We start from the raw sequence: 26003 nt of genomic DNA on the forward strand, positions 1-26003 counted from the left end.
TTGAAAAAACATCATAAATATGTTTTCTATCCAAAAACACGAAGGAGACTGAACGTTAAATATGTGTTACGTTTCTCAAATACCCAACAAGACAAAAAACAAACAAAAAAAAAAAAAACTGTTGTCATGGGTAGCAGCACGAGGAGGCCCGTATTAAAAAAAAAAATGTTAAGCGGTACGCACTGAGGGCACAAACACATTATCAAAGCATGGCGTGTTTTTCGTCAACACTCCACCCCGAAAATATTGTACAGTAGTGGAATGAAAATATATTCTTCAGTCAATATGATTTCGCATTTCTCTTTTAGCTCGTAACAAAAAAAGGAATTAAACAGGTAATGCATTTCATCAATGACAATTTTGAGCAGTGGATAGTAGCCTAATAATAGTAATAGGCTAATACTAAAGACTTGACAGGTCGGATTTAACTGTTGCGTTGTGTGCAAACAGTTTACTTTGTATTAATGCATCAGCTATTGAAAGATAAATTCGATGTAGCCAAAAAAATAAAACTTCAAATTAACAGTCCATCGCCTGTTCATTTATCACCTGAAGTCTGTTTTACAATTACAGGCTAGTATTACGTGGGCAGATTTGTACCAGCTGTGTGGAGCTCTTGCCTCTTCGAAAGGAAACTTTCAAACAAACCAAAAAAATTTAAACAATAAAACACCGACGGGAAAATAGGTTTTCTTCGCTTCCTCTTCGTGTACTCCACAACATGGAGATGCGAAGTCTTGATTTGTTGCTTGTTTATTTGTAGTTTATTTTGCTAAAAATGCAGAAAGGTTGGAGGAAGTATTTTGGGCAGAAGCCGCTGAGCGAGGTCAACATGGATGAATACCTGGCCAGTTTGGGTTTATATAGAAAAATTACAGCAAGAGACGCCTCTTGTCTGTTTAGAGCTGTTTCTGAACAGGTAAGATACAAAAACATGTATTTGAGTTCTGAGATAAAATGAAAATAAATAAGTTAGCTGTCAAACTGAGTAAGTTGCTGCTTACTTTACATTGGCATTTGTAATTGCATGTACTTTTACTGCGCTGTAATGAGTTTAGTTTAAATATTTCTGAGAAAATATTTGCTTTATTTATATTATCATGAAAACTATCTAGTGTAATGGGACGTTTAGTGTAATTGCGTGAAGTGGAATATACAACTGTACCACGCAAGTAGTGGGTTGGCAGCTGTATATTTTGACATTTACATACAGTCGTTTGATTTGCCATTGGTTTGTTCAAATGGAAGGTAGAATCTCTCTTCTTTTTCTTCAATTTGACCTGTATTTCCTGGGTGATTACATTGCATAAATGGTTCCCCCCAGCTTTATTACTCTCAGAATTACCACCAGCACATCAGGAAGGCATGTGTCTCCTTTATGAGGGCCAACCGATGCAACTTTGAGCCTGTAAGTAATTTATTGATTAAATATTAAAGAAAACTAAAAAAAAAACATTTAAGAATTTAGTAAATATACAGATGTTGTTTTTCTGGCATTTGTTTGTTGTGATTTTTAAATGTTTTTTTATTGTTATTTTTAAATGTATTTAATTGTTAATTGTTTATAAAACACATGTCCATAGGTTGATTTTCAATACATAGAGTACAATACAGGACATGTGTCCAGAGTAGCTCTTGCACCAGTGTAAAACGAAATGGTAATTACAGTGATGGAAATCACTCATATTGCATAGCAGTTTCACCCATTCCAGGTTTTACTGCAAGTTTGTGTAGCTAACAAGCTCAGGTGTGTCTTATTAAACTCCTAGGAAACCAGGAATGGATCCAAGTGCCATGTAATAGGAGTCTTATGTGCACCCCTCTAATTGTACAAATAGGGTCATATTATTGTATTGCAGACTGTACTGCGGTATACCGTAACTGAATTATAACATGTTGTCTTGCTCATTCCAGTTTGTTGAAGGGTCCTTTGAAAAGTATTTGGAGCGGTTGGAAGACCCAAAGGTATGAACCCTCTGTTAAATCCTTGTGTTGGTTGAGGGTTTTTTCCTGAAGCTAATTTGTTTTTAATTTTTTTTTGTAGGAAACTGCTGGCCAGGTGGAGATTAAAGCTCTTTCTTTAATGTATAAGTAAGTGAAGTTTGAGGTGCTGCTCTTAATTGTGATGAATTATACTGGTTGTTGGCTGCTTCTTTGGTGCTTGTGAATGATGAGGGACACTGGCTAGAGTCAGGCACCATGAGAGCTTCCCCTCACAGCTCTGCTCAGAGTGACACTGTGTACCGCAGCCCTGACCTCAAACTGAATGCAACTGTATGACGATTGATGTGTATCCACAGATATATTGTACAGTAGTTATTATTTTTGTGATTTTGAACTGCATTGTGATTTACTGAAAGGTTTTTCCTGTTTAATAAGCACTTGTAAGTAATTCTGTTACATTATAATTCTGTTAAGTTATATATTAACATTTGTACAAAGTTATTTCAGACGTGTATGTCCAACACACATATATGAGTTACAATCAAGAAGGAAGATTGCTTCTGTTGTAGTGTATTGATAAGGGTCTGATATTACACATAGAAAAAAAAATGTGTACCCAAGTCCTCAAACATCACAGATATTTTGATACCATCCCAACATGGATAAGTCAGTTCATCCGAGTACGTCCAACACCAAGGTATTTTATGAGCACTTCTCCCTTGTCAAGAAAGGCAGACAAATTATTTCGATCTTAATTAGTGCTAAATGGTTGACATGCTGTGATCAAGTAAAAAGCCATTTGTGATTACCCTCATCTGTAAAGTATCTGAAATGTACATCTGAAATTGTGGAACTGTCCTAATCTGACCCATAATCCAAACCAGGCAAGAACAATAATGACATGCATGCGAATAGCAGCTGTATTGACCAAACTTCAAAAATCTGTGATAAGGGTGTAAATCATTTACAGTAGCATCTATAGGGTTTTTTTTTTTTTTTTTTAAATCACTAATCTGAGCAGGGTCTGGTCCAAACAGGTTCTGATTAGCGAGACTTTACTGTAATTTGTTGTACAGGGGGAGTAATTGTGTAATCTGGGTTTCTGTATCTCCTGTAGACGTCGCTTCATTATATATCGTCATCCAGGGAAAGCACCTACCGAAGTTGCTGATGAGGATTACAAAGAAAAGGTAGTACTGAGTTTGTTTCAGCAGGGCCTCTCGGTTTGGACCAGTGGTACCCTGATAGTCCAGTTTAGGTGTCAGCTGTGAAAGCAATGCATGTACTGGTTTGCATGACTTCTACAGTGCTGTATTACTTAACACATGCTATTGTCTTTCTAGTCTGCACTGTTTTCCAGTTCACTTAGGACTGTATTCACATACAGCATATGAAACCGTAGCAGCCATAATTGCCTGGTGTCCAGTGTTTTAAATGTGTTGCTAATTGCATATATTTGATTTAACACTGCAGACATCAAAATAAAAATCTAAACATTCTAGATACCTGGTCTGCAGTGTTGAGTGGAGTGAACACTTCCCCCCCCATATTAAACACTATTTTATAAGTTCTAGTAGGATTGTCTTGTTACAAGTGTGTCGCTTGTATTTCTGCTTTAGTTTTACCAAAATACATGCACTGCACCTTAAAGTAAGTTTGACATATTGTATGTACAGAGAGCGCCCCTTTCTGTAGCAAGTTTTATTACAGGTGGACAGGCGTCTCACACTTTCTCAGGCCAATGGGACAGAGGAACCAACAACCTCTATTTACCTCCATATTCTGTGTTGCAGAATATAATTGGCAAATCATAAGAGCTCAGCGCTGCTTTTTAGATTACTGTATAAACATAGTTAAGTCATTGATTAGGTCACTTTAAAATGTTGTCTTCTCCACACATTGCTCCCTTCTATTCACAACTAGTTGATTTATGCCTTTTTTAATACTGCTTTGTGTCTCTTTCTACCTAATCCATCCAGCTGTCATCTTCATAGATCATTTTCATTTTATCTGTGTCATTGCTGATAGGCTTTTTTACAAGCCCAGCTGGTGCAGGATACACACTATATAAAATAACAGTTCAGCAGGGGGAGCCACCTTTCTAGGAAAAAACTAAATGAAGAGGTCATGCAGCAGATAAGGCACATCTTTCAATAGTCTAACAAAGAGAACACAAGCACAAGACTGGGTTCATTTACTCTCCAGTAAAACATGCATATTTGGTATGTCTGTGTTGTAATGTAATATGCAATCAGTATATTGTCACTAAAAATGTAGTTAGTTATTAGCAAGTTTGATTGTGATCTAATAAGACACCAGTCCTATGAAGGACTTTCCCTTGTGACTTAACAAAGCCTTTAAAAATGTGCTCCGTTAGTAAATATAGGAGTACATTACAATGTGAACAAACATAAGACTACACCCAATGCATTGGTCATTTTACAGGCAAGATGATATGTGTTTTAAAGAGCAAGATCTCCAGTCTGACCTGTAGTCAGTTGTTATTTGTGTGTTTCAGGTTGTGCTGTGCTGTTCTAACAATGGCCACTATGATAATGTGTATCCAAAACACTACCCTGCTGATGCAGCAGTGTGCCAAGGTTAGTACTTGTTTCACCAAATATGGTTTATTTTCCTCTATTTTGTATTTTAAGTTTGGTTCAATCCTAAACTATCCCAAAGTCATTATTCCGTTGTTAATGAACGTGTCCCTAAAACATTTTAGATCTGAGAATGCTGAAATGCTACTTCTCTTTGCCTGGGTTAACGATGGATTAGCTATAGCTTCCGAAACTGAGTCCAGCAGTTCTACAAGTATTAGTCTTTTCCCAAGACTCTGTTCTATTCCAGAATTCAGGCTGTTGCTTTGAAATCTGTGATGTGTTAGTCAGGGACAGAACAGGGAGTTAATGTACAGGGTTAGAATGTCTGAGCGTGCTTAGTATTCTGTCCTTTGAAAAAAATTCAGCCATAAATAACTACATTTCCTGAAGAAAATTACTTGTTTGGAGGGAGTCAGAAACCAGTCTACAGCTACCAATTCAATCTGTAACCTTTGGGAGCTTTTCCTCCTGCAAGTCATCTACTATGCATAGTTTTTGTGATGGCTTCTCTTTACAACAAATGCTTGTCTCCTTATCTGGCCGATTTGCTTAAGGACACTTTTAACAAGGAATGTGTTACTGAAGGACATGCAGATTGGGTATCGGCACAAGGCTTAACTTTAATCTATTGCAAGTGCAAGTCATCCCTTGTAACAATTACACACATTGGAAGAAATGTTCATTTTAATAAAAAGGGGAGTTTGGAATTCAATTTTGGTAATGTTTAAAACTTCGACACAGGCAAAGTCCTTCACTGAAGTTATTTGAAACATTAGAGCTTTTAATTCCTTTCAGAAAGTTGTAGTAAACCTTACACCTGATGCATACAGTAAGCTTTGCAAATCTGCCACTTAAAGTATCTAGCCTTGTTTTATATTTGTTATCTTTGGACCAGCTGTAAACTTAGGGATAAACAGGAGTTTATAGCACTACTTTCAGTGTTATTACTGTAAACTTTGGGATAAACAGGAGTTTATAGCACTGCTTTCAGTGTTATTACTGTAAACTTTGGGATAAACAGGAGTTTATAGCACTACTTTCAGTGTTATTACTGTAAACTTTGGGATAAACAGGAGTTTATAGCACTGCTTTCAGTGTTATTACTGTAAACTTTGGGATAAACAGGAGTTTATAGCACTGCTTTCAGTGTTATTGCTGTATTTTACTCTTTTTTTTTTTTTTCCCCCCACATGTTGAATGTCTAGTTTTTTAATTATTTTTTGCTCAGAGAGCTCACTAAGGCAAATTGTGAAAGGATAATTGAATGATGCAAATATTAGCATTATATTCAGTTTAAAAATAAATGATGAAGATTGAATAAATGGGCCTGTCTGTGACCAGAATAGAGCGAGCCCTCAGTGTGTGTGTGTGTGTGTTTCCTTCCCCTCCAGCTGTCCTGTACGAGGTCCTGTACAAGGATGTGTTTGGGATCGAGGAGGAGGAGATTCACTGTGCCCTGGATGTGTTCCACGGCAGTGGGGGGCGGCGGTACCGCAACAGCTCCTCGATGTGCAGCGAGGACGCCAACTTCGAAACCAGCGACGAGAAGAACCACAAGAGCCTCACAGCAAACAAGAAGTCAGCCTTTGAGTTAATATCTAACATTTAATGTCAGATTAGGATTGAGGTCTTTTCATGGTATTGACTGCTTCCTCAGCATTTGTCTACGACTGTGTACGCGGTACCATTTAATATAACATGAAAGTGTAGATGTAACATTGTGAGCGTTTGTGTCTGTAGATGGGGCAATAAAAAGTGTTTTGAGTTCGTGTTGCATGTTTTCTGGTAATTGGTATTCTTCCTTTTGTTAAATGTGCAGTAAGGAGGACTGGGAGGTGACTGAGGGTGGCAATCCTTCTGAAGAGAAATCCAAATCCGGACCAGAAGAACAGAAGGTGAGAGGTGATCCTAGAGTACACAGATATTGGGGTGAAAAAGGTACATCAGGTTACCCTTCCTGTGAATCCCCATGCAGTGAATGCTGTGCCTGTGAATCCCCATGCAGCGAATGCTGTTCCTCTGGTGGTCCACTTGAATTCATTATGGACTAGAAAAATCATGACAAAATAACAACAAAACATTTGTTATTCAGATGTTACTCCTGCAATCCTATGAAACTGGATTGAAATCCATATTAATTTTATGCTACCCAAACATCCAATTGCTGCAAGTAATCCCCGCGGGATGTAAACAAACAAGACCATCCCTTTCTTCTTTAGTTTTTTCATAGTTGAGTGCACAGAAGCCTTAATGCTTACAAGGGCATTTTTTAAGCAATCCCAATGTGTTCCTTTTAAACTTTTCAGCCTGCAGACGGCCCAGCGAAGACCTCTTTTCCTTACAAGGTGCTGAAAGCTTTGGACCCGGATATCTACCGCAATGTTGAGTTTGACGTCTGGCACGACAGCAGGAAAGGTAAACGCTTTGCACAGAAGGTTGTCTTGAGTTCACCCAACATGTTCTTCTCAATGCACATGCCAAGCTTTCAGTATTTTGGTTTAGTTTTGAGTTATGGAACAGATGTGCCAATCAGGTGTTATATTTCAGTTTTGTGTGTTGCGACCACTTGTATACCAATTATGCAAATCAAAAAACTTGTATGTAATGTATTCTTTTTTACAATTTGGGGGGTACAATATTTGTATGCTTTGAAGGATTATTTATACCAATGAAAACAATGATTTATTTAACAGAGCTTCAGAAAACCGACTACATGGTGTTTGCTGGGAGGCAGTACTGCTTGGGAGACAAATGTCAGGTAATAGTGTTTGGTTGTTTTTCTTTTTTGCACATGAGAATATGTAAATCATACATGTTGAATTATTGATGTTCAGTGATAAATACAGTACAGTACTTCCTAACAGTGTTACTGGTGCTCGTGGTTAGATGACTGTTTGTTGAGACAATCCTGTAAAAGACCCCCCTGGTTCACCACAGTCTGCAGAACCCCCCCCCCCCCCTCCCCTCACCTCCTTTCTGCTGAAGACCCCTAACTGGATTTGCCCCGTTGTGTTGAGCACAGCAGTGTTTGAATTGCTGATTTCTCCCTGTCTAGTGACTTTTAAACTGGTTGTGTTCCAGGTTCGCTTGGAGCCTGGCGGGAAGTACTACAATGCTTTTATCCAAGAGGTTGGGCATCACAGCAGTGCAGTCACGGTTTTTATAGAGGAGCTGGGTGAAAAGTGAGATGAGAAACTACACTACTTAAAAGCAATATGCAAAGTGAATCGCTGCATATATTTATACCATTCTGTTAAGTAAAGAACATGTTTCAAAACAAGAAAAAATTATTTGAAGCTAACGTGAGTCCATCTTCGTTGTTTCTTAACAGTTTGTAACGATTAATAGTGTGTTAATTTTCAGTTATAGTGTAAACTGCTTTGGTAAACCGGTCTCTAGTGGGATTTGAAGCATTTCTTTTTTATTACAAAAATTTAAACAGCCTGGGTTTATTGAACAAATAAATTGTCAAAAGAGATTTGCAGTCGAGCAATGTTACAAGTTTTAGATCACCCTCTGTTGAGATGAAATGAAAACCTCAAGGACTTAATTTTGAGTAAAGAAAAAAAAAACATGAATTAAAATGCGTTAGTGTGTGTATAGATAGAAGTGCATTGATGCAGACTGTCTCAATTAAACTTTACAATGTATAAACAGACAAAAGACTAGACTAATCTATCAACATGCAGCTAGTATTTTAACTGTGCACCTATTGTGTTTTCAAAGACGCTGGCAAAAATGAACTGCTTGTTTCTCTGACCTGATTAACATTATCTTTCTAGGTAACCTGAAATAATCCAAGGTTAATGCTCCTCTGGATCTTTGAAACCAGCCGTATAAACCCTCCCTCATTCCTTTGCTGTGTCTTTCCAGGCACCTTGTCCCTTTGACGAACCTGAAACCAGTCACCCAGGTTAACCCAGTGCCAGCCTGGAACAGTGCCGCAAACCGGAAAGGGGGGAATTACAACAGGATGTCTGATGGATATGCAGCGGAGCTCGGTCTGTCCCTTCAGATTTTATGTTTATTTGGGCTGCATGCTTTTGAAACGCATTCTTTTTGGAAGAATTTTTTTTTTCACAGTCTGCATGCTTGCTGTTTTCTGATTTTTAACATTAACATCAACATTAGTTACTTGTAGAGAAGTCTAGGAAAGTTTAGATCCTTTTAACCAGAACTTTAAAAATATTCCATCGTATATTATAAATTAAAACTTTTAAGAAACTTGGTCAAGTATGCAATTGTTACGGCTAGTACCTTCAAGAAGGCATTAGCTGAAATGTTAGTTTACATGGTTTAGGGATTGTGAGTTGACCAACTTCTGTCCCGCTGGGATAAGCTGCAGCTGGGGGCTTAGAGCATTTTGCAGCACTGGCAAAATCTCCCTGGTTTTGAATCAACCATATATCTCTGGTTATTGCAAGATTAACCCTAAAAAATAAATAAATAAATAAATAAATAAATAGTTAATGCTGTCCAGGGAGAGTCCCTAGTGCTGTAAATGCTCTGAAATCCAGCTTTGGGGGGACTTGTCCCGGCAGGTGGCAGTGTAGAGGTTGGTCAAATTCGTTTCTAAAAGATCTTAAGTTACACCACTCGATGTAAATGAATGTTGTGCATGGCCATTTTTATATAATATATAAATTACACACGCATACAGTTGTAGTCAAAAGTTTACATACCCCAATGGAAATTTATAATTTCTAGACATATCTCGAAAAAAAATGATTATGGGACAAATATTTTGTAGTAAAAGTTTTGCTTTTGTGAATGAGGAAAAAGTTAGTAGAAATAGATGTGATATTAAGTGGGGTGGAAATCAATTGTATGACTGTTACATTTCCTTGAAATTAAGCAGAGTGTGACATTAACCAAAGTGTTATTATCAGGAGCTTGTTTCTGTTGACTCCCATTTTATTGGGGTTGAGACATTTCAGTTTGAGGATAATGAGAGCGGTGTGATCTTAACCAGAGTGATATTAAGCGGCTGGACTATCATTTTTCTTGTTTTCCATTCAGAGACACGGACAACTGAACTAGATAACCTAGGTTTAAATAGCAGTATAAACTTGCTTTTAGTATTTTTTTTTTTTTTTTTTTTTTTTTTTACTGCAATATTCTTTTTAATAGTAGTTTTACCTGACGGTCTTAAATGACTTCCTATAAATACAGACCATGACGTAAGGGGTCGCAGGCGTTTCTACAAGAAGGCCCGTGGGAAGGAGATGTTCATGGCCGTGGCGTACAGCAGGGGTCAGTCTGGACTCCCCCCGAGACTGCAGCACAACATCCCTTCCGGCAGGTCCTCCCCCATCCACAACCCCCCGGGCAGCAACAACATGGCCCCCTATGAGCAGTACCGGCCCCACCCCTCCAGCCAGCGGGCAGGCCGAGGCTACGGGCCTCCCAGGTGAGGGACGCGCATCTTCAGGCACTGCTGGGACTGATTTGAACATTTGGACAAACACTCTCTGTAACGTGTTCATTGGTACAGATTACCGTTTCTATTCGTTCATAAAAACAGAATTTAGAAAATGACTATCCATAAGATAACATGCAAAGGAAAGCCAATGCATAAATGATATACAGAAGATAACACACTGTACAGGAGTGTTTCTCTCCTTTTTTTAATATGTCATTTCTCCAGAGGATTTTTTTTTTTTTAACCAAGGTATGGTTTTTATTTAATTAACTTTTAAAGAGATTTTTAATATTTTAAGTTTTGAAAGAATATTCAAACATGAAAAACCCAGCACTTCATCGAAAGGCCGATTGCTGTCTGCTAGGGACAGTCCAGTGGTAACGGGCCCCCTAATTGCATGCAACAATTAATTACATTCACTGGAAATCATGTCCAGTCCTTACAATCCCTAAAGTGTCAACGTAGCAAAAGTCTGTCTGAAGGTTGGCTGTTCAATGTTTCCTAACATAGTAGAGCTCTGTTTTGAAGATTGTATGCGTGTTTTTGTATTGCGTTTCCTACAGGGTTTTTGTTCCCTTTTTCTATAGAAGCTCAGCACGCTTTGTTAATAGACACCATTTGGTTGGACCCGAGGTAGCGTACTACTCTAGCCCAGGAAGGCGGTATTACCAGAGCTTTGATAACTACTCCTACAGGTCACGGTAAGGGAAAGGCTGCTGTCCAGTGTGTCGCAGAACCACATTTGTGTACTCAAATATTTTGTTGTTTAGCTGATTTAGCCCTCATTTTAGCTCCTTTTCTGCTTGCTCTGAACATAACTTTTCACGTCTTGTTTAATATTTAATAAACCCGGCTCACGACACAGTATATCTTGTTGGAGTGTTCCTTTGGAATCAGTGAAGCTAACATTTCAAGCACTGCCTACAGTTGTTTGCATGTCATTAAAGTGCAGTGCTCCCTAATTTGAATTGCTACATAAAAAAATGAAGGGCTGTGCATTGGTGAAGGGAGCCTGTACTATAAAGCATAAGGTCCCTTCAAGTGCGTGATAAATACTGCTGTGTTTGAATCATGAAATAATGAGGGAACACTCTGTACTGCAAAATGTATTATTGTGGATAGATTCTTAAGCATGTTGACAATTTATAAAATAAATAAAACTTCTACAATGAACACACACCTCCATCAGGGGAAACAAGTGAGAAGTTGGTGACTGAATAACTGATATTTAAGATGTTTGTTACCTGGAACCCAGTGCAAATCAATCCAAATGTTTTGCAGTGTTTCACGAGGGGTACTATGTTATACAGTTTAGCAGTACATCTAAGTTTAGCGTCACCTAGAATTTTACGATTGAGACATCATACAAGATATTTTATTTAACATCATGTAATCAAAGAAATTATAAAATGATATTGCAAAAGTCTACTAGAAGCCAGAATGGTAGTATAATATTTCACGTTACATTTTTGAAATGCCGCATTTTTCAGTTTGTCTATTTCGTTAAGTATATAGAAAACTACAAAGTGGCAAGTAATTCAATATTTTAACATAACATTTATTCATTAGGTTTCATTGGCTTTATGAAGCAAAATGAGTTAATTCTATAGTGATGCAAAACTTTTGTCCATAGCTGTACAGTCAACACTCATTAATGCAAATTTCAAGGGACCGGCAAAAAATGTTGTCTTATCAGTCATTCTTATTAGAGTCCAAGCCAAATGCATACTGTCAGTTCTTATTGAAGTTACAGTAACCCTGAAATCAAATTTCAATTACAGAACAATGGAAAGTATTTTAAATGTGAAAGTATAAATCTGCAAGTCTCGTCCTGATCACAAACATTTTTAGACCACAAAAGCAAGGCGTCCTCAACATCAGGGTATTGGGAAATGCTGATGATTGCATCCACGATTTTGCTGTTCATTGGCCTGTATTGTACCCCGATTTTTCATAATGGTTGAGAGTGTTCATGGGAATGTTGAAATTTGCTTCAGCATCTTCTTGTATGGGAGTGAATTATCCACTGCTTTCAACACCTTCACTTTTGTCTGCAAGGATAATGCACAAAAATACAATACAGAGGTGCTAATCTGGATGCACATTTAATATATTTTTCAATATCCTTTACACTCGACTGTTTGAACTGGAGCAATTTGCTTTATTCAGATTTCTTCCCTGGGGAGGAGGCTTTGAAATAATTTGCACAAACAGGAAATTGGTGTTAAGTGAATGCTAAATTTGGCTTGTTCAGGAAATTGGTGAAATCCGAGTTTGTCTTCATGAGATTTGACTATTTTTTGTATTGTTTTATTTTTGGTTTTAGGAGCACACCGTTTTTATATTTTTAGCTGATATTTTATTTAGCATTGTAAGCGGGATGTTTTTATGAACTTGATCTGAGCAGTTCTATATGTGAAAGATATGCTTGAATTTAGTCTTTTGACCATTCATGCTGCACTGGCCACACAGCATTGGGTTGAAAGGTGTGCCTCAGCCACTTGATGTTAAGGGTCCATGTTCCTGGAGTTCCTATAGCCGGAGTCGCCAGCAGATGCCCTATGTGAATAAAGAGTGCCAGTTCACCTTTGTGCCCGACAATGGGGAGGAGCCACAGGGCCTGGATGGGACCATCACCTTCTATGAGCTGGAGGAGGGGGATGAGACTGCCTTTCCGCCCCTGCCAGTAAGTTCCCCTACATGCTTTTAGCATGAAGTATTGTAAGGAAACTGTATTATATATGTGCTCCTCTCTGTGGAGGAGCGCACACAGCAAGAATAGAACAAGCTTCCTTTATTGATCCCAGTATTATTAGACACAACGAGGCCACTAGATAAACAGAAATTAAGCAATTATATCCGTTCCCAATTTCTGGAAGAAAGCATCAGACACTGCGCTGGTGTGAGTTCATGGAAGATCTTTATGCTTCTCGAATGCACCTCCAAGTGCCTGCTGTTTTTATACAGTTTGTACCACCCTTTGCGTGAAAAGTTTAGTGTCGGCTTATCTCTGTGTGTCAGCAACATTTTGACCAGATAACTCCTGCTTGCACCAGGTCAGGTGAGGCCAGTTTTATTGACACAATAAAACATTTATTTCCCTGAAAATAGCCAGATAGCGGCATACTTTGCACAGCTGCACTCAGAATCATGATTTTGTCCTTGTAATCTTTTCCTGAACTCTTTGCAGTATATAGAATATTATATAGGGTGCTGAACGATACAAGCCGATATCCACTCTTTAGAGGTCAGAGGAAGGCTACCCACAAGCGTGCTTACTGGCCGCTCTGACCTTGAGCGGGTGAAAATCAGCTTGCATCGCACAGCACCCCATACTATATTGTTGCATACTGTAAGAATAATTTAACAGCATAGCTCATTTTAACGTGCCGTCCCTGCCGTCCAATACAAGCCATGCGACACAAAGAAATTGCAGATGGCTGTGTCGCATCAATACATTTAAATATTGTCTTAATAGATCACCCAAGTAAGTGTGGCCTACCAAAACAAACCTGTGCATTATTATGCTGTCCTCACTGGGATAGGATTGGAGGTTTGCCCCAACTGTGTATTCAAAAGAGCGCATGCTGCTTGTGCACTGGCTGTGTATTTAAAAACGTGTTCATGTGGCGGTTATGTTTTTGATTTCTTAGGGACAAGGAGTTTCCTCTCCACTTGCCCCCCCTCCTGCCACCTTCTGGTTGAGAAGGGAACCCAGCCCCTCTGGAAAGCAGGCCATGGCTTCATCTGAGGAGGATATGGATGAACGGAGCAACAGTGGTGAGCAGGAGACCTTGGCAGAGTTATTCTGTTAACGTGCTGTATAGTCCTGCAAAGACACCCCTGGGCTTTTACTTGGGGATTCGCTGTTTTGTGTGAAGGATGCAATTCATTTGGTTTCATATTTTAAGCCTGTGTCAGAGTCTCCGATGTTTATAAGTTTGCATTGCTTTACAACAGCATGGAAAGTTGTAGAAGTCAATCTGATAAAATGCCATATTAACACCTTTTATAGTAGGTGGGTTTCTAATAGATTCATCTTTTAATAGTCCTCGATACAAACATTGTTGCTTATCTTGTTTGGAAGAGCACACCCATACAAAAGTGCTTTCACCTGTGTTCCACATCTGAGTGATTTCTGACGACAAATACCAAACAAAATAGCGGTGGCTTTAGATTAGGGTCAGATCTGAATGCCTGTCTTTTATGTAGCTATTTTATTTATTTTATTTTTATTTCTGTCCTTTTAGGTGAATATCCTGAGGATTATATTTACACTGATCCAGGTTAGTACACACTGTCTTGTTTGAACACGGTGGTAGAACGAAAGCAGCGTTGAAATTACTCAACAGGTATACAGAATGGAATGCCATTTGTCCAGTGTTGCCAGATCATTATTTTAAATAGGGGGATGTATGCTGTTTTGTTTGAAATGCACTCCTTTTAAGTCAACATGTGTAGAATATATTTGCCCTGGTTTAAAACATGCTGTCCTTTCTCCCACCTTTTGATTTTTACTACAACCTGTGTGGTGCTGGTGTTTTACTTTGCTTTTGCTGGTATAATGTATAATATAATTTTAGAAACGCCGATCTCCTGGATCACCGCTTACTTGAATAATAACATAATGTGTGCATTCCTGTGAGTGATTATCAACATAGATTAGTTCCAAATGTAGCATTTTGCATTCAAGTTGAAATAAACAGCCACCGCAAAATGATCAATGAAGAAGGTTTGTTTTATACTTGAGGCAGCAGCAGGGATGTACTTGATAAAAACAAACTTTAAATGGGGAAGTTCTATGCAGACGTGTTGAACTGCACTTGAAATCTGCATGTCCCATTCTGATCACGGGCATTTTTAAACCACAAAAGCAAGGCATCCTCAACATCAGGTATTGAGCAAATCGGAAACCCTGACGACTTTCATCCACATAAGCCTGTATTATTGTATCCTGTTTTTTTTAGCATGGATGACAAAGTGTTTTCTTGTCCCCAAACAGCATTAAAATATAGTACAGAGACGCTAATGTGGATTCAAGTTAATACATTTCCCAATATCCTTTACACTCAGGTGATCGAACTGGGTCATGTCATTTCATTCACATTTCTTCCCTGGGAGGGCTCCAAAATAGTTTGTACTAACGGGAAATTTGTGTTAAGTGAATTTGTGTTGTAAGAAGTAACTTTTATAATAAAAGACTGCTAAATTGCCGGGACCTTGTAGAAAATTCCGTACTATCAGAAAATTCGTCTAATCTGAGTTCATATTAACAGGAATTCATTGTATGTAGCTGGTCTTGATGAGTATCTTGATGATCTTGTGATGGGTCTTTTTGTCCCCCATTTTTGCGGTGGTAATGTGGTGTGAAGAATAAACTGGCCTCTGCCATTAATCCTGGCAGTTTGTATATTTCAGTATAATCCTTCAGAATATTAAGATATTATTGTTGTGTGGTTTTTTTTTTAAACTTTTGTTTTATTTATGTTTCCATCCTTGCACTTTGTCATGTTTGTTAAAGTATGCATGCTGTGTAGGGCCCCCAATCTGTCCAGTTGTCATACTGTAGCTGTTTGCGATTGCAAAGCACACCAGAGCTTGCTGCCTGCCCTCCCTCATTGTCTGCTGCAGTTAGACCGTCCTCCTCCTCCTCCTCCTCCTGCTGCTGCTGCTATCTGCCTTAATATCTTCAACCCTGGGATTTGTCCTTGAGTGCGATGGCGCCTGCATCTTTGCTACTTTCTCTCACTGACGGTCTGTTTTTGTCATTCTTCCACCAAACCCACAGTCTGGCCTCCATGATCTAACATGAGGAGGCAGCAAGGTGCAGTGCAGGTCATAGTGTGGGCTGCAGTTTTATGAACACTGTGCTCTGCAGGTTTTTCAGTTGACCCACATCCTTAAATATCGATCAGCTGAATGTGTCTAAAATACACAAAGATACCGGTATGTTCAAGGGGACTTTGAGAAAAGCATAGTGCACAGGTTCATGGCAACAGTACCCTGGCTGGTGTCTTAATCAGGAGTTCATGTGGCAACAGATGGCTATTTCCACGCTTTTCGTTTTCATTGCAGTTAAACTGTGATGTTGTAATTTCACTTGATTTCCTGTGAAACCTAATTCGGCCTCAGATTCAGCATTTGATTAAAAAGTAATGCTATCTTGTTCCATTTAAATGAATTTGTCAGCGGATAGATTCACATCCTGCGCTGTTTGATATCATCAGTACACTTATTTTTAACAACAGATTGCGGTCTTGTAACGAGTGTCCCTATCTAGCCGATTATCCGTCTGATCTTCATGCTGGTTGCAGCACGGGCATGTTATCTGTTATTGAAAAGATTAAAGTTGCTGCTGCCACCTCCCAGCTGTGCTGTTAGCGCTCAATTACCCTGCAGATTTGATGTTGGAGCACAAATATCTTTGTGCTGCATGGTGAACGGGCAAGATCCGGCACAGCAATGGGTTTCCACCGCACTGTAATTGGAATCCAATGAGCTAGGTTGTAGCTTTCAGCTGCTAAATCGTGTGGGGTCTGCTGTTGACCTGTATGTTAAAAACTCCTGTCCAGGTGTGCATCTTCTTTTCAGATACAAGTGTTGAAGTCATTTTCTGATTTGAGCTTTGTCTGTGTACCTCAAATTGAAATGTCCCATACAGAATATCAGTGGGGTGTCAATGGGAACAGCATTTCCACCCTGTTTTTAATAGAAGTTCAATCTGCCTGCACCTCGGTTGACATTTTTGCATATTATGTTACTGGTAAAAAATGAACAAATAAAATCACATTTTTTGGGTGGGGGTTTTATAAAGCGGTGAGACAGGTGCTGAATAAATATCTATTTGTTTTTGCACTGTATTAAACAGACCTGTGTTTGTTTCCTTGTCTTTAGGGCACTAAGGTCCTTGCACCTGTGTGTTAATGAAGGGATAATTGCATTGTTGTGGCATGTTACAAATAATATAATCCGACCCATCTGATAATATAATGCCCAAAACAGAGACATATCGTGTGATAATAATATATTCTGACCAATATGTTATTTTGTATATTCTGTTTCTTAAAGCCTACTAAATGTAATAAACTGAGAGACGGGCTGCTGGGCAGACTTGCTGTGTTTGGACCACAAGACTATACTATGTTCGAGATTGCTGACAAAACCATAGTGACATGATCGTTACTTGAGGGAGTCCCATCATTACAGAGGAACACACCACAGCAATGCCATTATCCCCATTATACTAGAACTGTTTAAAGTTATTTATCTTTTTCTGAAATCATTGTAGTCCACTGAAAGTTAGTTTTTGAAGAGAAGGTCTCAAGCGTTCATGACACAAATGCATTATCCAAAGCGAAGTGAGGGAACCTGGCTCAAAGTTATTAAGGAAAGCATTGTGCTTTATCGCAGAGGCTGGATTCCAGAGTCCATCTGTGTATGCTGCTGCGGAGTCCACCACTAACCTGGTAAGAATGTTATCACAGCCTCACAGGCTGGGATTCGCCACTTTCACTTTGTACCAAGTTGTATTGAAAATATCCCTTTATTTTAAGTTTTATATATCCCTGTTTTTTTAAATAAAAATGTAAGAGTGAAAATAAAAAACATGAAACTGGTGTAATTATAATTGTGATTTTATTGCTGCCCATAATCCCTGCATTGTAGTTTTTCTTGTATTTGATGATGTAAATGTTGGACGTGGAATCTTGTAGTCCATTCAGGAAGGGGGAACTCATGCTGGATCACCGCAAGATGCCGTTGCCACTTACAGTTACTCCCAGCAGGTAACACTCCAATTATCTGAGGCACTGACATTAAGTGTACATACACAGGTGTTAAATTTAAAAAAATAAAATAAAATCAAGAAATAAAAAATAATAATAAATTAAGAAAAAAAAAATTAAAAAATGATGTAGCATTTTGTATCTTGGAAAGACTATTTGTGTGTGTGTGTGTATATATATAATATATATATATATATATATATATATATATACCTCTTGTATATCTCTTGTCTAAGGGACAAAATGCTAGACAAGTCTTTTATTTATTTATTTATTTATTTATTTATTTTAAATCTACTTTTCCCCTCCCTGTCACACAAAACACACACAAGTAGAATATAACTTGTATGATTTTGGTTTTATTTAACAGTGAACATCCATCAATCAATTAGTGATTAACAGGGGTGGATCTAGCCTAGCTTGACTGGTTCATTAAGTTCAAGATACACAAAAGGCTTCCCTGTGACCCCACCTCACCTCAACAAATGTATAACATTCTTTCAGAATGTTCCATTCAGTGCAGTTTGGAACACCATTGCTAGTAAATTTAAGTAACACACTAACAGTACGACTATAATAAGCAATACTCTGAGTTATTCAAATATATAATATAAATATAAAATAGCTCTTTCCACTCTTTCTGTATAAGCTGAATCCAACTCCTGATGGTCAGGTGTTTTGTTGCATCATAGACATGAAATCATTGCCATTGTGAAATCATATAAAGTAGTGCGACATTCTTTCCCTGCACTACTCTCACTGAAAAAATAAACACATAAATGATTTAATACATAAACTCCCCACCCCCCCAACAACCAAACAAATACATGCTTGACCACAAAGTATAATTTTAATAATAAAATAATGATGTTTTTTCTAATCCGGTAATACCTTGGCAAATGTGTGTGTGTGTGTGTGTGTGGTTGGGTGTGTTGCGTGTTTTTTTGTTTTTTTTTGACTGCTGCATTTAAATGTCGGGTTCCTGTATTAAGAAAGCTGTATCACTTATTTGCTAATTTACAAAAAACTTTAACACCTTAAGTTTAAAATATTTGTCTGTGCCTTGCCAGGGGCTGTCTTGGCAGCCATTTCTGGGTTTCTTTTGAAACCAACAGGTCCCAGTTTTTTTTCACAGCTAGCCAATCAGAAGTGATAGGTGTGGAACGTAAACACTTTAAAATGTTTGTGTGTAGGTGCTAGACTTCCACAATTCAGTTTTCAGAAACTTGCGTGGCTCTCTAGAAATATACCAGGAGTGTTTTTTCTAGCAACAGAATGAAAATAGAACAAATAAATAAATAAAAACTGTTTGTCCGACGGGCAAAGTAGAACTGCAAAACTTGTTGCCCCTCACACAAATCTTGTTGTCCCGGGTGTCGGGCGATATTGCACACCCCTGATATATAAAATAAATATCTTGTTCAATTGCACCCATGTTTTAAAGGCAAATTACTTATTTTTTTCTGGAATAGTTTTCTTTTGCATGTCATGTGCAAGCCAGATTCCCTTTTTCTTCAGGTTTTGGTGAACTCCTCTGTGAACTCCTTGTCCTGTGTCAACGCTGCTTCAGCCACTGTGTTCACCTCCGGCTCCACAGCCAGCTCCCAGTCCCCCGCAGCCCCTCCCCAGTCTACCGTGCAGCCAGTCATTGTGTCCCCCCACCCCGTCGCACGACCAGGTAATGCCGAGTGTGCCAAGCAAACTGTCTGACCACTCTGAATATCCAGAGAGGTGTGTTTCCAGGGTTTTATTATTATTATTATTATTATTATTATTATTATTATTATTATTATTATTTATTTCTTAGCAGATGCCCTTATCCAGGGCGACTTACAATTGTTACAAGATATCACATTATTTTTACATACAATTACATTTATTTATTTTTACACATTATTTTTTACATACAATTACCCATGTATACAGTTGGGTTTTTACTGGAGCAATCTAGGTAAAGTACCTTGCTCAAGGGTACAGCAGCAGTGTCTCCCACCTGGGATTGATCCCACAACCCTCCGGTCAAGAGTCCAGAGCCCTAACCACTACTCCACACTGCTGCCCACCTGTTAGAGGTTTGACTGTACTTTGATTTCCTGAAGCAAATCTTGCAGAAGCTATGGGGGGAGGGGGGGCAGCAGCATTCTGTACCAGATACTGTAAATTACTATTAGCGTTGCTGTGAGTGGTTTGATAGGGATTGGTGTGCAATATCAAACACTGGAGGCGATGTATACAGTACAGTATACTGTTTTAGACGATTAAACAAGTTAACCATTGTTCATTAATGCAGAAGCAGCTTTACCAATGGCTAACTTAATCAGTCACAATTATGACTTGAACATCTTGCTTTAGATTGTCAATTAAATTCCTTGGCACCCAGCACTACTTCAGTAACACCAGTTATTGCCCACTGGTGAAGCACTCTGTTTAAAGGCCTTGTGGTGTTTAGATAGAATATCCACAGCCATACAAAACATGCAAGCAAGGCATGCCTTGAAATACACTACTGGGCAGCAGTATATAGCAGTACCTTCTACTGTGCTTTGTCTGAAAATAAGTTTATTCTCTCAAGTGTCTCTTAGTTGGTGTTGAATCATCTTTTTTAGTAATAAGGTTTTTATTCTTCCACTAACCTTTCTGTTTTGTTTAATATGATTTTTTTTTTTTTTTTTTTAATAAGAGATGCAGGTCTGGTTCAATTGATTTGAGCAGTGGATGATCCAAGTACCACATTCAGATAGTTAAATGAAACATCCAACAGGGCTTTTAAGATTCTCTTTAGTGAATTTTTGTGTTATGTTTTTTTTTTTTTTTAAATATCAAAAATTGGTTCTGCTACAGGTTTGAGATCAGTTAAATCCTATTCTAGATGCATTTCCTGCTACGAACACAGGGTTCTGGATGGAAGAGGAGGGGTGATATAATTTAAGGGTTTAATTGCATTGTCGTGGCGTGTTGAAGGTAATAATGAGTCCCAGACTGGACAGAGCAAGAAGCATGTTCTTCAAGCTGAGGTCAGTGTGGAAATCAATCAAGGAAAATACAGCAAAAAGACCAAGCTCAGGATGTACCAGAACTGCTGTGTGGATCTCTCGAGTGAATGACAGATTACAACCTGAAAAAACATGCCAGCTTCCTCACAGACTGTCTGAGGAACATCATGCACATCTTCTGGCCACAGACAGATGCCAACCACAGCCTTCTCAAACTGACCAAGCATTAAGACCATCCTTACCAGAAGAGGATTGGCTGTCCTTCGCAAAGATGGCAGTGACATCACAAAGGTAGCCTTGCGTTGGACACCTGAAGGCTAAAGAAAGAGAACTTGGAAGCGACTCCACCTGAGCTGGGGCACAGCAGAAAGCCAGGCCCAAGGTTGGGTAACTCTCATTGCTGCCTTATGTGCCAGAGGGCACGAAGACGATAAGCAATTAAGAGTCAATAAACATGGATGCTATATTATTACCAAGGTTAAAATAGTTATATATTTACTTCTGTCTGAAATAAATCATTGCAGTCCACTAAAGGGGTTCACTTCAGAGCAGGGTTTGAACAAGTGTTGTTAATTCGTGTCTTTCCTTTTAAGGGAGCTGCTGGGAATGGGAGAACAGTGCCCGGTTTTGGTATAATTTTGTATTTAAGTGCTCGGAGTCAAATCCATTTGATTTTGTGTACAGGTTCAGTATATTGGAATGCAACAAAATGTGAGGACTGTGTACAAGTATATTCCAGAGTTAACCTACAAATCTCTTTAGTTTGGCGTCCTTACAAATTTCGTTGTGTAGGTGTCAGTTTGCCATCTGGTTTTTATGACTGCTTGTCATTTTACCCAGTTTTATATGCAGTTGCACGCTACAATGACACACTTGATTTATACAGTGTGTTTTCTGGTTTGATGTGCGCATTAGTAAAAGTTATTTATTTGGTAATTGCGCTGCAGAATTCTACTTGGCATATCAAAAAAGTAGTGTGGGAAAAATGAAATCTTTAGACTTGCACAGATCTACACGAACTGTAGCTTCACTCTGGAATACTTGGCCAATGCATATTTCTCTGTATTGAATATGGATGCACATTCGCGCTGCTAATTGCATGTTTCTGAAAGTGTTTACCTCCAGAATGCCTTTGAGACCAGCACGTGAGAGCAGTTTGCACAAATACATATATAGTGAAGTTGCAGTTAGGCTGGGTGTTGTGCAACATCCCAAAACAATGCTTTATTACACAAGAAAAATAACTCCTATAACACTGCGGTCTGTTTAATGTAAATAGTGTTGGATCTCCAGTAAATATCACTGTTTAAATCCTTCTAATGGGCTTTTCTTGGTTTTCTACAGTACAGTCTGAAATACACTAAACACTTGCATCTCCTGTCTAGTTTGATTTTCATAACTTCAGTACCTATAGTGTTCTCTTGGGACAGAGGGTAGGAGATGTCTTGTTCACACAGAGCGTGGTGAGGGCTCGAGGTGGGTTGCCCAGCCATGTTCTTGATGACAAACTCTTGATCAAGCAACTGGGAAATAGACAAACACAGGTTATTTTTATTATCAAATGTGGTAGTATTTCAATAGGTTGCTCTTTAGATCTGCTGAATACATCCCAATATGTCATAGCTTGTCTCTTAAGTGTTGCAGCCTTTGCTTCACCAGTACATGACCGTAGAACTTAGTGAAAGTAGATTTCAAAGCAGAAAATGTTGTTGTGTGTGTTTTTTTTTTTTTTTTTTAAACATACCAAATAACAAAAGATCTTCCACACAATCATACAGGCACTAGTGATAATAAGAGGCTAGAAAGTGGATATTAGTGTGTAGTAAGTAATGTCTGCTGTGTCAGAATACAAAATAAACTAGTAAATGACTTGTAGTCATGTGTGCTTGTCCTGCATATCTCCTGCTTCCCTGCAGTTGTGCTGACCCCTCTGTCCGTGTCGTACCCCCCGGGAGCCCCGCTGTTTGTGAATGAGCTGGGGGAGCCTGTGAGTGCCCCCCCTCCCCCGCCACCCTACTCCTGTGATCCAAATGGGAATGACCTCCCGAGAGGTGAGCACACCGCCCCCATTACTGTGACTGCAACAAGGCATGGCTTTACTAATTTCATACTGCAATTACACTTTCTGTAAAGCCTGATCTTATTTCATTTTTTTACCATTCACTATTAAGTGACATTTACGCTCAGATTATATGGGCTGGGATATTGACCACTTAAATACGTTTTCAAATCGGCTTAACAAGGGACAGTTTATAAAAAAAATTTAAAAAAAGTCTGTTTGGTTATGAACACTTTTTTAGAATTTTAAAGTGGAGGTTGTGCAGCAGTTCTAGGGCACCGTCACAACACTTTAGGACTGTTTTAAGGACAGGTTTATTTAGATTTATTAAATCAAGTTTGGTTTGGTGCTCATAAAACCAACTTCAACTGTAGGTTTAAGCAGATAAGCTTGCTGTGTGTTTTGAAGTATCTCTAAATAGTACATGTCCGGTTCCCTTTGTAGATTACAAGGTTGTCCAGTATTACTTCAACATGGGTGTGCAGGTAAGTATTACCTTGTTTGTTCTGATTTCAGCAAATATTTTGGCTTGCAGTGTTATGGATTGTCTTGACTAATATGTATCTCCCTCTGCCGTTTTACGTGGTAAAGTTTTCAGTGTTTATGGAAATGGAAATCGCCTTTTGATGTTGACCTGCATTATGCTCTTCGGTGAACGAGTTTGAGTGTTAGCTTTGCATGGTTCTCAAGAGAATGTCACTTGCATCTATGAACAACAAAGTTATTTACGCTCTTGACGTGTGGTAATGGGTTCCACTGAGCTCCTGTAGGTATGCTGCTGTGTAAGCTCTTCAGTTTTGTGAGCACACATATTGGTTAGAACTAGTCTTTTGAAGAGTAACTTTGGGCTCCAGATATGTCCTTTCTTGCCTGATTAAAATCCAGAACTGTGTTCAACAGTAAAGTATCAGACTTGCCTTTTGCTTATTCCGTCTGCAAGATCTTTTTCATTTTCTATAGTTATTTCAGTTCATCTTTTGAATGGGTTAACTGGGATGGAAATAAGACTCCTGTTGTATAGCAGTTTCACCCATTCCAGGTTTTAATATGTGCTTGATAACCAGCTTGGCTGTGTCTTATTAAACCCATAGTAAAACTCTGAATGGATCAAACTGCTGGCAATGAGAGTCGTGTTTCCATCCCTGGATAATGTTGTTTAATACAGAATACACTCAGTTCATGGGCTTTTGCTTGTCAATATTTAATTTACAGTCGGCAGCATGTTTCAGGCGTTCTTTTGATGGGGTTTGTTTGCTTGCCTCTCAGTGGTATCATCAGAGCTACTGGAACCCCATGGTGCAGATGCAGCAGATGTACCAGCAGTCTCCCACGGAGCAGTACCAGGGCTTCAGCACGGCCCAGCCCATGACCGAGCAGTCTATGCAGCAGCAGTACACAGATGCTGGGAGATCCAATGACAATAGGGGCCTTCCAGAGTCCCCTCCTAATGGTAGGTGGGATGTTTTAGAACCTGTGGAGCAGAATCAGAAATTATTTTTCCTGGTCATCCCAGTCCTCCCCCACATGGAGAACAAAGTTATCAAAGTGGGCTTTTTTTAATTCTTTTTTTGGTGCAAAATTCAGACTCATTCTCACCATGTGAAGTTACACAGCTCTGTTTGTGTGTGTGTGTGTGTATATATAGAGATTCTAGTGTGTGAACTGTCTTTTCTTTAAGATAGAAGGAGAACGTAACTTACTGTGCTATTTTCTCTTCCTATGTGCTGTAGGTTCTGCCCCAAATGTGGAGGCTGCTCCAGTGTCTCAGGGGGCAGTCTACTACCCAGTCATGACTGAGCACTTCAACCAGCAACCTCTTCCCACCTACGAGCCCTGCATCCCAATGGTGCCTGCATATCACTATGTAGCACCCTGGCCTCCGGTGAACCAGCCACGCATCCACGGCACGCTGTGTCCTACCACGGTTCACCAGGTCAACTACGTCGGCTCTCCAACCCCACCTGCATACTACATCCCCCAGAACATGTAACTGGCACCACCCTCACCCTCCGGGGCCCCAGGCAGTTACTCCCGGGCTTCATCACTAGGGGAGAAACCTCGGGTCCCCAAGTGTTTTGAGGGCCCAGGTACATCATCTGGTTTGGAACAGACCAGAGCAACAGCTTCCTGTGTCAGTCCTGTATATATTTAAGATTTGTTTATTCTAAGTGTTTAAAGTTCTAAATGGTATGTAATTGTCACTGGGGGATTATACTTTTATATGTATGTTAATGTTTTTGCAGTTTTGTGCATTTGACCATTCGCACTGAACATTGCTGGCTATTAGACACCATAAAGAGTCTCTTGCTCTGGTGTTTTAAAGGGGTCTAATAAAAGCCCTTTCAGTAGCATTGTACTGGGCACGACTTTTTGGTTCTTCCAAACTTGCCTGAAGCAAACCCCAGTGCTAGAATTAATGTTAACCAAAGCTTTGAACCCCATTCTGTTGATGTGGGGCACGAGCAACATTAGCACTGCTCCCCTTCTCCTGTGTCAATCGCTGTGTTCTTTGCTTGTGTAATAACTGTATGCAGGTTTTTCTTAAATACAATATGTTGGAGCTATTTAAATATCAGAGTATAGGCAGCCTCCTGTAATGGTCAAGGGCACAGCTGCTTTCACTGTATGTTTGTCTGACTGGTTGAGCATCTCTAAAGCTTCCTGTTTGTGCGAGTAGGCAATAAATGTACCAAACTAAATTCAACAAGCGCTCGACTACTAGCAGTCTCGTTCATGGCTTTCTCTTGTTGATAAAAAATTGGCTAAGGGGCTGAATACTTTCCAAAACTCATCTGGCATGAAGCCATTTTTTTCTGCCGTGACAATAATTCACATCCTGTGCAGCAGGTATTGGAACCCCAGCGTGGGGGGGGTCAGGTGGGAGCCTAATACCTGCTGCACAGCCAGTCGGTTAACAAGGATGTGTTGGGATTAATGAGCTTCAGTCAAAGTGAATAAGTCTGGAATTTCCACCCACAGGTTCTCTGCAATTTCTTAGCCAATTGGAAGTTCCGTACTGTTCATGTGTTTTGACTCGTCTGTTTTTAGGAAGGTTGTGTTTTTTTGTGTTTTGGTTTTGGTTTTTTTAAGTTTCACTATTTTGTCACTGTTCACAAGTGGTTGGAAAATTGGTGTTTAAAACGACAGTTTAAATATTCAATTAAAACACGCATTAACACTGAGTTTTGGCTTATTTTT

At 39.1% G+C, this 26003-nt stretch overlaps 1 protein-coding gene across 3 annotated transcripts; it reads left to right on the forward strand.

Moving 5' to 3' along the window:
• On the forward strand, positions 1–25987 carry LOC117430160 (putative bifunctional UDP-N-acetylglucosamine transferase and deubiquitinase ALG13). 3 transcript variants are annotated; one of them, XM_059001195.1, is made up of 25 exons: positions 1–335; positions 764–919; positions 1325–1408; positions 1915–1965; positions 2045–2091; positions 3062–3134; positions 4463–4544; positions 5939–6137; positions 6367–6442; positions 6854–6962; positions 7241–7305; positions 7629–7729; positions 8421–8548; positions 9720–9957; positions 10557–10670; positions 12499–12655; positions 13623–13749; positions 14220–14255; positions 17380–17435; positions 17682–17753; positions 19272–19431; positions 22663–22797; positions 23250–23290; positions 24072–24255; positions 24536–25987. In XM_059001195.1, the coding sequence occupies exons 2-25, from the start codon at positions 779–781 to the stop codon at positions 24793–24795; spliced, it is 2736 nt and encodes a 911-aa protein (XP_058857178.1). In that variant the 5' UTR covers positions 1–335; positions 764–778; the 3' UTR covers positions 24796–25987. The 3 variants fall into 3 exon arrangements, with proteins under 3 accessions (XP_058857178.1, XP_058857179.1, XP_058857180.1); XM_059001196.1 differs by lacking the exon at positions 1–335 and having other exon boundaries at positions 349–919; positions 12508–12655; XM_059001197.1 differs by lacking the exon at positions 1–335 and having other exon boundaries at positions 350–919; positions 5939–6125.
• The last annotated feature ends 16 nt before the right edge of the window (positions 25988–26003 follow it).

Source organism: Acipenser ruthenus, chromosome 26 (assembly GCF_902713425.1).
Source record: "Acipenser ruthenus chromosome 26, fAciRut3.2 maternal haplotype, whole genome shotgun sequence".
Classification (NCBI taxonomy): Eukaryota; Metazoa; Chordata; class Actinopteri; order Acipenseriformes; family Acipenseridae; genus Acipenser; species Acipenser ruthenus.

Coding starts and splice junctions, on each gene's coding strand:
- LOC117430160 (XM_059001195.1), top strand. CDS start 779: ATGCAGAAAGGTTGGAGGAAGTATTTTGGGCAGAAGCCGCTGAGCGAG. Junction 8,549..9,719: donor TGGATATGCAGCGGAGCTCG/GTCTGTCCCTTC, acceptor CTATAAATACAG/ACCATGACGTAAGGGGTCGC. Junction 10,671..12,498: donor AACTACTCCTACAGGTCACG/GTAAGGGAAAGG, acceptor ATGTTCCTGGAG/TTCCTATAGCCGGAGTCGCC.